This window comes from Canis lupus, chromosome 30 (assembly GCF_003254725.2).
Source record: "Canis lupus dingo isolate Sandy chromosome 30, ASM325472v2, whole genome shotgun sequence".
Taxonomy (NCBI): Eukaryota; Metazoa; Chordata; class Mammalia; order Carnivora; family Canidae; genus Canis; species Canis lupus.
Window position 1 is genome coordinate 18,196,122 of NC_064272.1, and position 16,622 is coordinate 18,212,743.

The 16,622-nt window shown below is 40.5% G+C and overlaps 1 protein-coding gene across 4 annotated transcripts in view; it reads right to left on the reverse strand.

Moving 5' to 3' along the window:
* Positions 1-454: 454 nt before the first annotated feature.
* MYO5A (myosin VA) overlaps positions 455-16,622 on the reverse strand; it is a 191,859-nt gene continuing 175,691 nt past the window's right edge. For all 4 annotated transcript variants that reach the window (XM_035708806.2, XM_025472765.3, XM_025472764.3 and 1 more), the window contains 6 exons: positions 14,441-14,530; positions 12,728-12,878; positions 10,109-10,391; positions 8,418-8,592; positions 7,136-7,216; positions 455-6,648 (listed from right to left, as the gene is read on the reverse strand). In XM_035708806.2, the coding sequence (XP_035564699.1) occupies positions 6,496-6,648; positions 7,136-7,216; positions 8,418-8,592; positions 10,109-10,391; positions 12,728-12,878; positions 14,441-14,530 (933 nt within the window). In that variant the 3' untranslated portion in view covers positions 455-6,495. The remainder of the gene's footprint in view (positions 6,649-7,135; positions 7,217-8,417; positions 8,593-10,108; positions 10,392-12,727; positions 12,879-14,440; positions 14,531-16,622) is intronic.

The following is a 16,622-nucleotide window of genomic DNA, read 5'->3' on the forward strand; positions in this document are numbered from 1 at the left end:
GTAGTTTAAGATTTCTTTTTAAATCCCTGTTAGAAGTGTGTTAAGGGGTGCCTAGGTGGCCCAGTTGGTTGTGTCTGTCTTCGGCTCCGGTCATGGTCTTGGGGTCCTGGGATCCAGCCCAGTGTCCAGCTCCCTGCTCAGCAAGTAGTCTGCTTTTCCCCTCTCCCAGTCCCTACCCCTCCCTCATGCCAGTCCACATGCATGCTCTCCGTCTCAGAAAATTTTTTTAAAAATCTTTTTAAAAAGACTGTTGTTTAAGCTCCAAATTTGGGGATTTTCCAGCTGTTTTTCTAACATTAATACCTAGTTTAATTCTATTGTCATCTGAAAGCAGACACTGTATGTCTCTTAAATATTAAAAGTGTGCTTTTACAGCCCAGAATGTGTTCTACGTTGGTGTGTGTCCTGTGTTCTTTGTGCTGTGAGTTTATTTATAAGACACTAACAAAAATCCTTTATTTCCATATCTTTATTTGAACAATTTTCTATAATAGCTAGGAGAATACAGCATTAATGACACACATTTACTAAGGACAACATTAGACAGCTACAAATTTAGAGCGTAAATGTCGATCTGATATTGTTTTGGTTTTCATCCTAGCACTAGATAACAACTAGTGAAAATGCATGTTTCAAAGGCTCTTGTTGACAGGAGCTGAATTATTAACTTATTTTTTAAAATTCCATGTGAGATATGCTGGGATGGTTTCAGTTTAAAACCAGAGTTGACTGATAATATCTTTCACTTCTCAGTATTTCTGCTTCTTTTCTAATGGATGAATATGTTACCTAAGAACTTTTCAAAGATTAACTGTATCATGTTTTTCTGTGTAGAACAAAATAGAATTCCTTTTCCAGATCCAACAAGGAAAAATATTTGAAAACCTGCAATTTTCAGTTTCACTGTAGTTAAATGGCATATCTGTTTCACAGTAACTTAATAATTAAAGTTAACAATTAAAATACAGTATGTTAAATGTCATGAGCTCATTTCTGTGTAACATTGTTAGAGCAATTTAAATTTTCCAAGGACACAAAAAAGTGAACATTACTCCAGGAGTCCACAAAAATACATAACTAGGAATCATAAATTACAACACACATATCCCACATTTAAGAGAAAAATTCACCATTTGTTGGAAAATATTAAATGACTCAAGTGATTTAGAGAGCCTGAAATGTAGGCTAAACTTTTCTAACATATGGTAACAATAAGATATTTGAAACTGTTAGCTGAAAAATGCATGAAAATGTACTGACCTACCAAGCATTTAATTATACATACCAGTTTCCACTTGAAAAACATTTTTCTTTCAAATATTTCAAGCTGTATCACAATACTAAGGAAACATTAGTCATTTTCCTTCATTTTAGGAAGCTAAAGACATTCATTCAGTTAAGCTAACGAACATTTTCGCTAGACCAAATTATAAAATTAAAAAACATATAAAATGCATTTGACAGCTATTTTACAGAGTACCTTTCAGTTCCTGATCTATTGAGAAATCTGCTGAATATAACTCCAGGTTGATTTAATTTAGGGTAATACAATGGATTAGAACTTACAGAACTCTTCCCAGTTTTCATTCAAACTTTTATATATAGTACAGTACAGGGTTCCTAAAAAACATTCTAAAGCATGTCTATGGAAGGTTTTACAGTTGTACCCTTTACCTGTATTAAGAAAAAGATCAGAGAAAACAAGCCATTTAAGCATTACTAAGAAGCTAACTTATCTCTTTCTTCTATATGTTCATTTGCTTACTTGTGACACAAAGCCCCCCAAATTCAGGAACAGTCTCTCAGCGCGCATTCACTGGCTCTGAGACTGGTGCTGCCTGAGTTCTATTACCTGTTTGGAAATAACAGAAAAGAAAGGAAGGCAAAGTCACAGAAGGAGAGAGTCATGCAGGAAGGGAAGAAGGGAATAGTGGTTGGAGGCCACACCCAACCAAAACCCTCACAAAACCTTGAGAAACACAGCAAGATTATCCTCTCCAGGTAAGTCAGTCCCTTACAGAGGAAAAGTTCCAGAGAACTTAAGGCAGCTCTCAGAGGGAAGGGAGCAGGGGTTAAGGCGGTCCTCACAGCACAGCCTGAGAAGGAATCACAATGCACTTATCCATGAACAGAGGCCACAGCAATACACAGAGCCTCTCTAACATGCATGCACATAGCACACCTCCTAGCTCCGAAGTAAACACTGGCAGCATGCACACACTGTAATGTTCAAACACACTGACTTGTATATGGCTTGCCCAGGGACAGGCCTCAGAAGGTACCTGGGGGTGGGGGTGGGGGGAGGGGGCTTGGCTGCAGGATGCACAGCTCACCTGGTGGCTCTAGTGGTGGCTCTGGGTGTGTGTTGAGAGTGACCTACCTCTTAACTTGTGGGAGGCTTTCACTGCTTCCAGTCAGGTTGAGACAGCCTGCTACTAATTAAAGACCTAAGCACAGAGCACTGTACCCTCTGAGGGAGCTCTGACTCATTATAAAAATCAAACCAGTTATAGCAGGTAACTGACAAGAAGAGAGCCACCAGGCTCTGGGCACTTCATCTCGTTAGCACAAAGAACCTGGAACTTGGCACTTGCTCGGTTCCCATATGCCAGTTGCCAGTTCCGATAAGAAAAAGAAGAAGGAAAAAAACACCTCTTGCTGACCCAGGGCACCCCACAGGTACCAGGAGAAACAGAATGTCACCTGGAGACTTCAGTCTCCTGCCCCCACCTGCCACATTGCCACTGCTGCATGCAGGGAAGTGGCATCGCGGAAGGTTGCGTGACCTCAGCAAGTCGCAGACCTCTTAAGTTATCATCAGCAAGTGACTGTAGTAGCTACCCTTCCTACCTTCCAGTGCTGTTGTGAGGATACAATGAGGTAACAGAGGAAGTGAGCCTAAGAAAAGCATCGCCAGGTGCAAGGTCCTGTTCTGTACTACTTTCAGCAGGAGAATTGAAAGGTCACACACTAATTTTTGCTTTCTGTTTTGTCCTCAACAATTGAAGTTACCCAGAGGATCCTTGTTTATGCCTCCTGGGGAACTCTACATTCTGGTGACTCTGTGTGTAAGTGTGACAGAGACAGAGAGGGAGGGAGGAAGGGAGGGAGGGGGGAGAGAGAAGGAAAAAGAGAAAAATAAAGAAGGCAGGCAGGCAGGCAGGCATATGAATATCGTGTGAGGATTTCTCAGGATAGGACTGGTGCCCCTTTACCTAGGATTACCAGAGGAGTAATTTCTTAAATCACTACATTGAAATTCCAATATTTTCATAGCCTCCCACACGTTAAAAGATCTGATCTATATAACCCATAATGACTCACTCAGAAAGAGCCAATTCTCAATAATCCACTGAAACAAAGGAAATAAAGCAAACCATACAAACTGACCAGAATCCCCAAATTTCCTTTGGTAGGCTTTGGAATATATCTTTTTGTACTTTTGCACTTGACAAAAGAAGTCTCGGTACGTGGAGATTTTCCAAAACTTCCAAAGGAATCTCTTTGTGGATCTTACCTTCCGCTTTATAGTTACTCTCAGGTCAGGGAGACCAAAGCCTTAACCTAAGAAAAGCTACAAGGAAAATTGCTCCTAGTTTTTCAGCCTTGCGTTCCAAGACATGAGCTAAGTACATATGTAAGGTGTGTGGGGAGACTGTTGAGAAGGAGCTATTAAGACAGAACCAGGTTCTTTCAAGATCTTTCTTTGAAATGCTACTATGTGTCCCAGGGGAATTATGAAAAAACAAATTAGTGACAATGTTAAAGAATGTACTGCTGAGTGAGAACAACAAACATTGGCCTGAAGGTAGGCCAGGGTGGCAACCGAGGACTGACTCCATCCACTGCCTTCCACAGCCAGAGTGGGTGAGTAGGCGGCTGGGGAAGGTAGGTTTGAAGCTGGGTGAGAAAGTGTAGTTGGGAGAGAGGGTGAGCTGTCCTCAGAGGGGCTAAAAGAAACCCTAATCTGCAGATTACTGTTGTATCCTCAAGAAAGTAGCAGAGAGTCTTTTACCAGGACTTGGGTTTCCCTGGTTGTAAGGTATTCTTGTTAGGACTAAAGATCTTTAGGCTGCTAGGAGAAATTAGTTCAGATACCCATCTGGGGTCCTGGCTAGCCCTCAGAGGAAACTGGAGCCTGGAATAGTAGAATCTTTGTGTGACCATCACTGACCGGGAGAGATTCTGGCCCAGGTGTGGAAAGGAGGAGGCCCCAGCACTTTCCAGCAGAAAGACAGGAGACAAGAAAGAGACATTTCAGGATACAAGCTGTCAGGGGTAATATAAAGGGCTGCAATGGCAGTAAGAGCTACAGTGTGCTCTTGAAGACATGGCAGGATTGTGTGCACAGGACATGTTGCACAGGGACTAAACTATGGGAGGGCCTGGGGGGAGGATTTCCAGGTCTGAGGTGGAAAGTCTACAGCAGGGTGGCATCTTTTTAGCATCTCCCTTATGCAACAAGTCAGTACTCTGGCACATTCAGTACTAACCAAATGGTTTTAAGAGTTCATTGCTCATTGAAAACCACATTGACAACTGGGGAAAACTAAGAGAGCCTGATTGAATCTCTAGTATTTTTGGTGGATTTTGCAAATAAATAAATGTATCCAAACTGAATACGGTAGTACATGATGCAATAAAAATTACTCAAATGAATTTACTGTCTAAAAGGATGTATGTAAATCATGTACATTTAAGAAAGGTTATGGTTACGTCAACTTGTGATTTTACATTTTATTAATCTCCCAGAATTAAGAGGCAGCAAACACTGCTCTTTCCATTCGAGGGTGAACTCACTGAGTAACTGCATCTAGTTTCTCTATGGTTCAAGTGGCAAGAGGAGAGAATTTTAGATGTGTAAGGGTCCAACCCTCTTATTGTATAAGTGCGGAATGTGAGGTCCAAATAAGTTAACAGACAGTGTTTGTCCTTTAAAAACAATCTTTATCATGATTTGAAACTGTTTGACTTCCATTAATATTGCACGTTTTAATAAGATGTCATTTTTCATAGACGATCTAGCAGTTAAGTTTACATAAATCTATGAGTGTAATTCAGAACCAGAGTTTCTAATGAAAGCTAAGATTTTGCTCTCGTACAACTTGCAAGACTTACTACTGTCTTTCTAGGAATTCCAGGAAAAATTGAGAATATGTTTAATTAGGATTTCAGAATGAAACTTATAGGATCTGGGTCTTAATGAAACAAGTCCTCTGCAAAATTTAGCAATCTTCTTATATTTCTTATATAAGTCTTAAAGTATTCGTAATATGATGCTCCTTAAAGTATCTAGTGGTACCGAGAACATTTATAGAAGTTGCAAAGCCTAAAAAAAAAAAAAAAAAAATGGAACCATAGTATTTGTTATATACCTTCTTTTGCATAATTTATAGGATAATCAAGGTTTTAAGACCTGAATCATGACTATGCTGACAATCTTCTCTAGATAGTAACTGAGATTAATTCTTAATAAATTAAGAAGAAAGAAAACCTGTCAGGGCTGAGAATATGCAGTGCAGGAATCCAATCCGGGAACTAAAAATAAGTCAATTTACAGAACACTGTACCCTGATGTGATATCCACCCAGGGAAAATTAATGAGCACATCAATGTAATACATTCTGAATAAATAATGACATCAACAATAGCCACTTTGTCTAATCCTATCCCTAAATGTCAAACATTTTGTCATATTACTACATGACTTCCCAGTGTCTGCTACTTATGCAGGTGAATCTGTATATACTTGCACATAATCCAGTTAAAACTGATCTGATTGAATTGTAAACAGAGTTGATAAAAGAGAAGCTTATTGTTGTAGTGCCTAATAAGAGTATCGCTTATATATTAAAGAACACAGTATGTAGCAGCAATTTAAAATGCTCAGTAAACTACAGTACAAATGGACTTCTATGCTATATGGCAAACCAACATTCTCTTAATATCTCTATATCATAGTGACACATATAAGAAGTTACTTGACCAATTACTTTATATATTGCCAGTTTATTTCTTTGATCCAGTTTGACAGTATCAACATAATTTATTCCTGAACTGATATGATATGTACTCAATGGCAATTTTTCTTTCAATTCTTCTGGTCCGCGCAGAGAAGGCTCTTTGTTGGTGCCTTCCTAACAACAGCTCATAGCTGGCATTTACATTCTTACCATACCAGTTAGATGCAGTGCTAAGGATTTATAGTAAATGCCGGCAGCTGGTGACATTTTTCCCCCTTCCTTCCATCATTTACCTGCATGTACATACCTTGGGAAACCTAACTGACCCAGGGTGAGTGTTGCTATTAAGGTAACACAGCACAAAGAAGCCTATTGTTCTTTCCATGGTGATGAAAGTACTTAGGGAAATTTCCAGTTAATAAACTCTTGTTTGAAAGATAATCAGTACTTTTTCTTTAAAAATGTCTCTTCAGTAGCTCACTGGAAATAATGGGTTCTTATTGTCAGTGTTTGCCTTGATATCACATCACTTTCAGACCCGTGATATGAATCCCAGGCCCAGGCTGGCTGGGATCTGGATGGTTTCTAGTGCAAGGGAGGATGGGTTAAAAGGAAAGGTGACAGGAAAGATGTGTTTAGCATCCATGAGCAGTTGAGGAGAGTCTTTCCTGTCTCGTAAACGCATCTGAGATAAAAAAAAAAATAAAAACAGAGCATCAGTTCTTTGAATCTATAAAGATTATTTCCCCGCACCAAAAATCTACCAAGTCCTCAACTAATAAAGAATGTTTTCATTTGTTTTAAAATCACTTCATTTTTCTAATAAGCTGTTATCAAAAAATTAATGCATTGTTAAAATTAGAGATAATACAATTTAAAAACACATTTTCTTTCAAACACTATAAAATTTTCATTCAAAAAACCGTGTTTGTGAATCAAAGAAAAAGAAAGCCGGGACACCTGGGTGGCTCAGTGGTTGAGCGTCTGCCTTAGGCAAAGGGAGTGATCCTGGAATTCCCGGATCAAGTCCCACATTGGGCTCCCTGCGGGGTTTCTGCTTCTCCCTCTGCCTATGTCTCTGCCTCTTTCTCTGTGTCTCTTGTGAATAAATAAATAAAATCTTAAAAACAAAAAAACAAAAAAACAAAAAAAGAAAGCCTAGGAGATCTTACCTGTATAGTACGAATAAATGATACAGAGACTCTTTCTTCAAACTCATTAACTGGAGTATACAAATTCAACACTTTGACAATCTGTGAGAAATGAAATGATTAAAGTCTTCAGCATACTATCAAACACACACACTAGGTGCTTACAGTCTGGAAAACTAAAAGGATCTGTGCATACAGTTTATAATTCTACTCAGGGCTGGCTGGGATAAGGAGAGAGAGAGCTGGTCTAAAAAGGCATATTTACCTTTATCATGTGAATTTTTAAAATAGGAATGTATTAATGGAATATTTGAACATTTTAAGAAGCAATATAAATTTGGAAAAATAACCAAACCATACAAAAGAACACAACATGAAGAGTGTCCCCACTCAATCCTCTCAGTCTACCCAAGCAGCAACTGTTTGTTAATAGTGTCCCTCGTTTCCATCTTGCTGCTTTCTATGCATATTTTATGTGTAATCTTTATAAGCTGTTTATAGTATGAGACATGTAAAGACCATTAAGAAAGCCCAGGAGTCGGCAAAGAAATAACTGGCAAAAGAAAAACGGGCATGGTTTATACCAATGCCTTGCCTCATGCTGTTGCCAGCATCCTCAAATTGCCCTTCCCCTCTTTTCACTTCCTTAAATGCAGTGCCCAGCTAATAGGACCTTCCTTGAACAGAGTAATATCTTCTCAGCATTTCCTTTAGACATCTTACTATAGAATGCTGGAACCTCTTATAGTAGAATCAGTTGGGTACACCTCTCTTGCCTACTACACTGGAAAATTCCTTTTAGGCAAGGGCTGTTTCTTATTGTTTGACGTATTTCCCCCAGTAATAGGTATGGTGCCTTGAGATAGGCACTCAATCAGTCATTTATTGAAATGAAGGAACAAGAATCATCTGTCTTAGAACTAGAGAAGTCTAATATCATTCAATTATCAAATAGTATGGAAAATTATTTTTTGGAATACAGGCTCCATAGAACGCAGAGAATGTACACCCCCTGGAAGCAGGGACGTTGTTTTGTTCTTGGTTGCACCTCAGTGCTTGGGAGTGTTATGCAGAACACTGTACACAGTAAGTATTTGCTGAATGTGGACTGTGGATGATTGTGACTCTCACCCAAATTTTTACTTTCTGGTAAAATCTCCTTTAAGATTTGTATAGATATAGGTCTTCTCCAATCACATGAAGTCAGTTCAGAGACAAGAGTCATGACTGAGGGACCTCACTTCCCTAAGTGTCACCCCTTGACAAATACTACACTAACTCTCAGCAGGGAGAGGTGCTTCACCTGGGCAGTGGTTAGAGCACTGCACATGGAACAAATGGCTTCTGCATCATCATCTGTCTTCTTTTTCACTTGCAAAAGCTGAGCAGCCTGAATGAGAGGTTCCAGGGTTTCTTTAGCCCCGCTATTCATCAGATTCTTGTCACGCAGCCATTCTTCCAGTTGACTGACATTGTACCTATGCCAAAAAGAGAAAGAGGGAGAGAATGCAAATTTACAGAATGTTGTCATAAATGTCTTAATTTTTTATGTATGGCTTTGTCAGGAATTTCAGTTAAAATGACAGGCAGTATTTTTGTTCAATTTTCTTAAATCTTACCAGCTGTGCTTAAGGTTTTATTATAGCCATGAGGTTTATAATCATAATTATATAAGAGTAAATGACTAGAGGATATAATTAACTTCAATGGAAAGCAGAAATACAGCCATTACAGCAAAAATTACAAAATAAAACTTGCTGAAAGACAAAATAGAACATAACACGGCCGTGTTATTATGCAGCTGACCAGAAAATGCTTTCTAGCTTGTCTTACAACATCAGAGGAGAGAATCAGTAACCTTTGAGTACTTTTTCCTTCTTATGTCAAAATCCAAGGTAGTCATGAGAAACAAGATCCCCCCACATAGGCCTTGCACTCCAGCCCTCTTTAGGGAAGAGCGTGGGTGATGGAGCTGTGGCCTAAGGAAGCTCAGGGATGGAAGGAGACAAGGTAAGTGGGGGGTGAGGAGCGCTGGGAGAGAAAAGGCCCCAAATATGGAGAGAGATGTGGAGACTACACAGATGCTGAGGTTGTAAGAGGCAGTCAAACAAGTGACAGTGGTTCTCATGCTAACGCACTAAATGGATACACGATCAGAACTTCGCAGTCAGGCAGATAGGAGGCAAGATGATATTACAGTAGGGCTTCACAGGTGTAAACAAACCTTAGAGAAATAAATTCTACTACCAGAGAGGGAAGTATTATCTTTTTAACGTTAACTGTAATGGCTGTGTATCAGAATGAAAAATTTGAAAAGAATGCCAAGGTTTCCTGAGATTTAACTAAAGACTTATGTAGGAGAGATCCTTTTTCCCTCTCTTGGTGAGTATTCTGTTTTAAAACAAATGATTTGCAAAAAAAAAAAAAAAAATCAATTTTATTATGATAATGGGTTATGCCAAGGAGCAGCTGGGCAGACCATTGAGTGCACATTTTCTTAAATGTCAGAGGGGCATGTTTTAAGTTAATAAAGATTCTATTAGACATGCTCTTGTAGCCATGGTACAAAAGGTGTCTTGTCAAAATAAATTTCTAAAAGAAATCAAACATTAGGAGTCTTCATCATAAAGATATCTTGTCAGGTATAATTAAAACACATGCAAGAGGTGAGAAAGCAGCTATCTCAACTCGAAGTACTTTTCATCTGCTCTGTGTCCCCTCAAACAAGCTAGTGTCATGGGGGAGCAGAGTTCCCAAACAGTGGTGGGTAGAATGTGTTGAAAGGCAGTCAGGAGCAATACCGAATGAGAGGGGAGAAGTCCAGCCAGGCAAGAGGAAGCAGCTCCAGGTGTGGGCAGCCCTGGCTGCTTGGCTGCTTGGCAGCAGACCTCAGGTGCGTTGCCCTCAAACAAGCCAGAAGGCCCCTGCTCCTGAAGCCCGGTCAGCGTTTGGGCAGTGAGTGGATGGTGTTGGGAGCTGTGGGCGGCCGCTCACCTGATCTGCATGCCTTTACTCCAGGAGCACATGTCCTTCCGCAGGAGGAGGTTGTTCAGGGTGATGGCCCCGACGATGTAGAACATCTGCTTGACCACCTGCTTGATCAGTTCAGGGTCCATGCCATGCTGACACATGACCGAGTGGAACGAGTTGAGCTGCCGAAGGATGGAGTCCAGTGTGTAGGTGCCCTCATCTGCAATGCTGGAGGTTCGCTTTCTCAGCCCTGTGGGCTTCACCCCAGACACACCCTGGATGGTTTCGTGCTCCAGCATGCCAGACACTGCAGGGGGAGTTCACGTGTTAGGAGATGCCTGTTTCATGCGTACACATGCCTGCTCACACAATGCATGCATTTACTCTCAGACATTCAATTTAGGAAAATAATCTGAGTCTCAAGAGAGGGGAAAACAACTTTCCAAAAAAGGGCTTCCAGATTTTGAATTTTAACGAAGGAATAATTCTTAAATGAAAATATTTATGAAATTAAGAAATCTTAATGGTGCATTTGATAAAATATGAAGCAGCAGCCTTATAATAGCACAAGCCTGGGATATCTTGGGAGGGTTTTTGAGCAAATGCAGCAGTTAGGGAGAGGATAAGTTATTTTCCAGGGATATCTGAGCCCCACAGGCAAACCAAGTAGCAAGACCGGCAGGAGACTGGGCAGTGGTCATGGAGAAGCCTTGGGAGGGGATGGTTGTGTGGGGCTGGAAAATTGGGCCCTTCCTTGCCCTGAGCTTTCCTTGGTAGCAGGGAAGCTTTGGGTTAGCCTTAGCATCCCAGAACTCAGTCTTTTCAAATCTGGGGCACTGCTCCCTCTATTGTGTCCTCACAGTGTTTGACTTTGGCTTATGCCTCCTCCTCCAGGATGGTTATGGGATGATTACTCCCTGGATTGGCAGCCCCTTGAGACCAGGGGCCAGTTCTGATTCGGTTTATATCTCTTATTCATTTTATTTCTCACAGTGCTAACTGCAGCTTCCACAGAACCTCAGGCTGACACAAAACATTGGCAGTTGTTATCAAATGACTGGGAGGTGGGGGTAGTAGTTTACAGTGGGACATCTCAGAGCTAAGCTTACTGTTTAGTCAATAAAAATAGGCAGAAATAACAGAAATATTAGCTGAAGTTGACCTTCTTTGCATCTGTGTAGCTGACCTACGTTGCTTTGAATACACAACCATTAGGGGACAACTGAAAAATTGACCACTGAGGTGGTACCCTGAAGAAATCACTGCCAAGAATCTCCCATGGCTTCCTCAGCCTTTTGTGACTATGGTTGGTTTATTGTGGGCCTGCAATGGAAGATGGGAGTACTAAGGGCAACGAAGAAGTAGAAATGTGGAAGACACACACGTGGAAAAAGAAAGGGTAGCTTGGGAGAAGCCTTAAGTAGCTGCTGATCATTTGCTTGAAGATAACAGAGTTTGGTAACTTAAAGCAAATTTAATTCAATTCATTCAAAATTAGCAACCTGCAATTTATATATGCCTCCTAATTCCTACTTTATATACGCTACACATTCCCAAGGAATATAGGCAGTACAGTACAAAAATACACACCCAGGGTGAGTAGACACATCTAAAGAGAGGTATGTGGACTCACACACCTAGCTGAATACACATATATAGAAATATACATACACGTGCACACCCCAGTCACTTATATCCAATGAGAAACCACTACTTTAAAACCAAATTACCTTTAACAATTCCATAGGGGCCTTGAGATGTAGAACTCATCATGGAGTGTCTGAGACCTATTCTTGTTGCCATGGTACCCCCAACCCTTTTATTGTAGCCTAGCAGGAGAAATGTAAACTCTCCCCAACTTCCTTAGTTTTAGATGGATCCCCCCCAGGAAGCCCTGTGTTAAGAGTTTTCTAGACCAAAGTTTGTTTGTTTATTTATTAAAGATTTTATTTATTTATTCATAAGAGACAGAGAGAGGCAGAGACATAGGCAGAGGGAGAGACAGGCTCCTTGCAGGGAGCCCAATGTGGGACTGGAACCCAATGTGGGACTGGAGCCCAATGTGGGACTCGATCCCAGGACTCCAGGATCACGCTCTGAGCCAAAGGCAGATGCTCAACCCCTGAGCCACCCAGGCGTCCTTAGACCAAAGTTTAAAGTGTTTTTGAGGGGTGCCTGGGTGGCTCAGTCAGTTAAGCATCTGCTTTCGGTTCAGGTCATGATCCCAGAGTCCTGGGATGGAGCCTGCCTCAGGCTCCCTCTACCTGCTGCTCCCCCTGCTTGTGCACGTGAGTGGGCTCTCTCTCTCTCTCGACAAATAAGTAAAATCTTTTTAAAAAATAAAGTGTTTTTGAAAATTGGACAAAGAATGAGGTATATTGCTGGGTATAAAGCATAACCCAATCTCAAGGGAAAGGCATCACACTGGGGAGAGTCACTAGAAACTGCCCTTTCAATCATGTGGAAGCAGTGATTTTGATGTATCCCAATTAGTCATGGCTGGGGTCCTGGGATTCCTCAGCTAATTTCAGGACTGAGTCTTACAACTTTATGTTCTTCATATGAAGATATGCCTCAAAACAAGTGCTGCTGGTGGGCACGTGAGGCAGGCAGACCTTGATGTCGGCCAAGCCCTCGCCTTACCGATCATTGGCTGAAGGATGTTCTCTAACACCCGCACAAGCTGCTGGTAGATCTGAATAGCCAAGTCACTTAGCACCTGCCGGTACTCAGCCAGGTCAAAATTGGTGAGACAGTGTTCATTCTGGCGAGATGTGTTGTGTTTCATAAAGCCCTGGTAGAACCAGAAAGCAAAGTTAATGAGACCCATGTGAAATAAAATGTCTCTTCTAACTCCTTTGTTTATTAGATTCCTTTGCTGTCTTTCCTCTGAAGAGTTTCCATCTGTTCCACGCTTGAATGCCAGATAGTCATTCTCAAATGCTCTGTGTGTTTGTTTCCTTCGTATCCCCCTTCCACTCCTTATTAGTTTTTGAATAACATCTAAACTTGGCAAGCTAGCATTTAAGCCTTTCCAATAGCCATGTCAGTGAAACAATTCGGGGGAACATAATTTGAAAAAAAATTAATGAGTGTTTTCATTCATGATGCAGCAGGTTTACTGCCAAACATCAAGTTATCTAAAGTATTAATCTCTTAACTTCAATTCCATTAAATACAGTCCTATTTATAAATACTGCCTCTGGAGGGCACACATAATCTGAAAATAGACCAAGAGGTTGATCAAAAAATTAAAAAATGCCCTTTATTACATTTCATGGTAATGATACATGATACATGATTTTCCATCCAGGATTAGAATGGAATTTTTTGGTGGTATTAGTTAAAATGGAAAAGCAACTGTACAGGCAGGTACTTTTGTCAGACATTGCCTGCTTGATGGATTCTACCCACAGTCAAGCATCTGCCTCCCTACAAACGACCTAACATGGTCTAGAAGTGGAGACTGACAGGATAACTAATGGCCCCTTACAGCAATTCTAGTCTGTCTGTCCCATGTTCTCACGGGCTGTATCTTACTCATATTTATATTTTCCATCATTTGCCTCTAGCCTCTGGGTGCCTAGAAAATGCTGCTGGTCAGCTTCTCTGCCTGCCTTCCAGGCAAAAAATGGAAGGCATGGGCAGCAGTGGGTAGGGGCACAGGCTGTCAGAGGCAGGCAGGCAGCCCCAGATCCCAGCTCTGCTCCTTCTGACTAAGAGGACCCAGGCAAATTGATGAACTTCACCGAACTTCAGTTTCTTCATCTGTAAAACTGGGTTATAATTTCTATCACAGAGAAGTTGTAAGAATTAAAAATCATAGTGTACAGTTCAGTGCTGTCTGATATTCACTGAGTAGGCCTTAATAAAGAATATTAATATATTACATAGTTTTGAAGTCTATCAAGTACCTGATGAACCTATCACTGCAAATAAAAGCAAAACGGGTTTTTGGACCAATCTAAAGAGATATGCCTCAGCTTAATCACCTTTTATGTTTTATCAAAAGCCAAAATTCTTTAAATAGTTCAATATTTTTCATATCAGTCCCCAAAAAGCCCATTTCCACATACTGACGAGGTTTCATTGCTCATTATAATTCATTAACCAATGCTCACTGTATTTCTGCTATGCTTTCTCATAATACAAACTCTCAGAGGGAAGAAACTATGTTGCTCTCTAGTTCACTGTTTCATAAACAATGGACATCAAACAAAACTATGAGCTTCCAAGCCACTTCTGAATTCAGGTTTCTAAATTAACAAATGGTTAAATGTTTTGTGCTTTAAAATTTTTCCTTAAAGGGGTCAGAGAAAATATATCATGCTGGTTTTGTAATCAAGGTTTTCTCACCTCTTCTCCACTGTACTGCTTCAAACAGTGCAAAAACCGGCATGTGTTAGAGAGCCAGAAGGAGACCGTTTCGAAATCATCACCTCTTTTCTGAAGGAGAGAAAAAGGCTACATTCACTTTCCTTAGGGAGATAACAACCTGAAAGGAACTGAACAGTTACCAGAAGGCCCACTTCTCTCAGTTACATTATAATTACAAAAATAAATCAGACTGCAACTGTAGTCTTACATCATTGCTAGAAAATTTCAACCCCATATTTGTTGGTTGGTTGTTACTTTGCTTGGTATCTATTTTCTTGCCATTAGAAAAAGATGCCCGATCATTCTGCTGGTATTAGCTTAGCCTAAGTCCCTTTCGGCAGAAAACAATTCATTCAACCACAGCTTACCCCACCTCACTTCCCTCAGGGTTACTGAGAGGGTCAGAGGGGACTAAAGCACAAGAGGGAACTATATACCAGGAAGTGCTGAATCCCAGATTAGGTTAGTTGTATCAGTGATACAACTCCTGAACAGAGAATCCGAGGTGGGGTGGAGGAAATCCTGGGCAGAAGAGGAGAGGGGGGAGCTGAATGGCTCTTCGTCAGGACTAGGGTACATGCCAAACAACTGGCTGCTAAATCAAAGGCAAATATACTTCAATTCAGAACTGGGATGAGAGGCAAATTCACATCAATTTTGAAGGGCATCAAGAATGCGTTGTATGCTAGTACCCACTCCTTTTTAATTTTTTACCAAGAATACATGGTATGTCATGAGTATACTATATAATGATCAGTTAAATTAGAGGAATGTCTTCCTGCAATTAGGATGAGAGGGAGAAAACATGATTTGATTTTGCTATCTTCGTAGGAATTGACTTACAAATTAGTAACACTTGCAGGCTAAATGCAATACAGCATCAATATACCAAAAATGAAATGGGTTACATCAGAAGACCTCCAACAATTTTTTAAAAGATTTTATTTATTCATGAGAGACGGGTGAGGGTGCAGAGACACAGGCAGAGGGAGAGGCAGGCTTCATTCAGGGAGCCTGACGCAGGACTCGATCCTGGGTCTCCAGGATCACACCCTGGGCTGAAGGTGGCGCTAAACCACTGAGCCACCCGGGTGCCCCCTCCAACAATTTTTAAGTGTGAAATCTTCAAAAACTCCATGCTTTGGTAACTATCGGGAAACTAACTACATAGAATATCTGCATAGCAGGGACGGAGAACCAGCATTTGTCAAAGGTTCACCACCAGGGGCTGCACAGAGGGTGTGTTTAATGAGAAGAGAACTTCAGGTGGAGAACATGAAAAAGTTCTGGGGGTGGGCAATGATAATGGTTGTACAACAATGAGAATGTACTTAATGTCACAGAAACATGCACTGAAAAAGTGGCGAGGTGGTAAATTTTATGTTTTGTGTATTTTACCACAGTTTTTTAAAAAATAGTTAATGAAAGACATACTAGATTTGAGAACGTCCACTGGGCATGTTAACTATCCACTTATCTCCATCCAAAAAGTTTTCATCCAACTTCAGTTAGATAATCAGAAAGCAAAGTACTCGGAACACATTCTCTTAGCTCCTCACAGAAACGTGTGAGTTAAAGTTAAGTATAATGTTCATTGTTTTTCTAGAGAGGCAAGAGGAGGAGGTGACACAGTGATTACTGAGTTATGCAGGTCTTTCAATTCTATTACATAATTCTGCTGCCTTTTCCAAGCCTTTCCTCTCTGCTTAGTATCTGTTGCTTCTCACATGGAACCAGGCATTTCAGGTAACAAGGAAAATTATGGGGTGAGTTGGAGAATAACAGGAAGAAAAGTTGGAAGAAAAAATTTAATGTTTTATCAGCCATCTCGTTTATGAACAAGCCATGTCATGTTGAACTTACTTAATACCTTTTTAACTTTTTAACTAGAGCATCATATTCCCTATATATATGGACCACACTAAATATTTTTAATTTATTTGTAAGATCTCAAAACAGACTATTTCTATTTTGTTTATGAAGAAATTTACTCTGCAGTTTAATGCAATTATATCAAATTAATTTTAATTACTGTTAAACCTGAGCCCCACTGTACAAGAAGGCATATAGACATGTTGCAAGGAATGTTGTCGACAGTGTAAGTTATCAGTTAAGACTGGAAAGTGTTCACATCTGGCAATTTAGCTCCAATCTAAGAAAG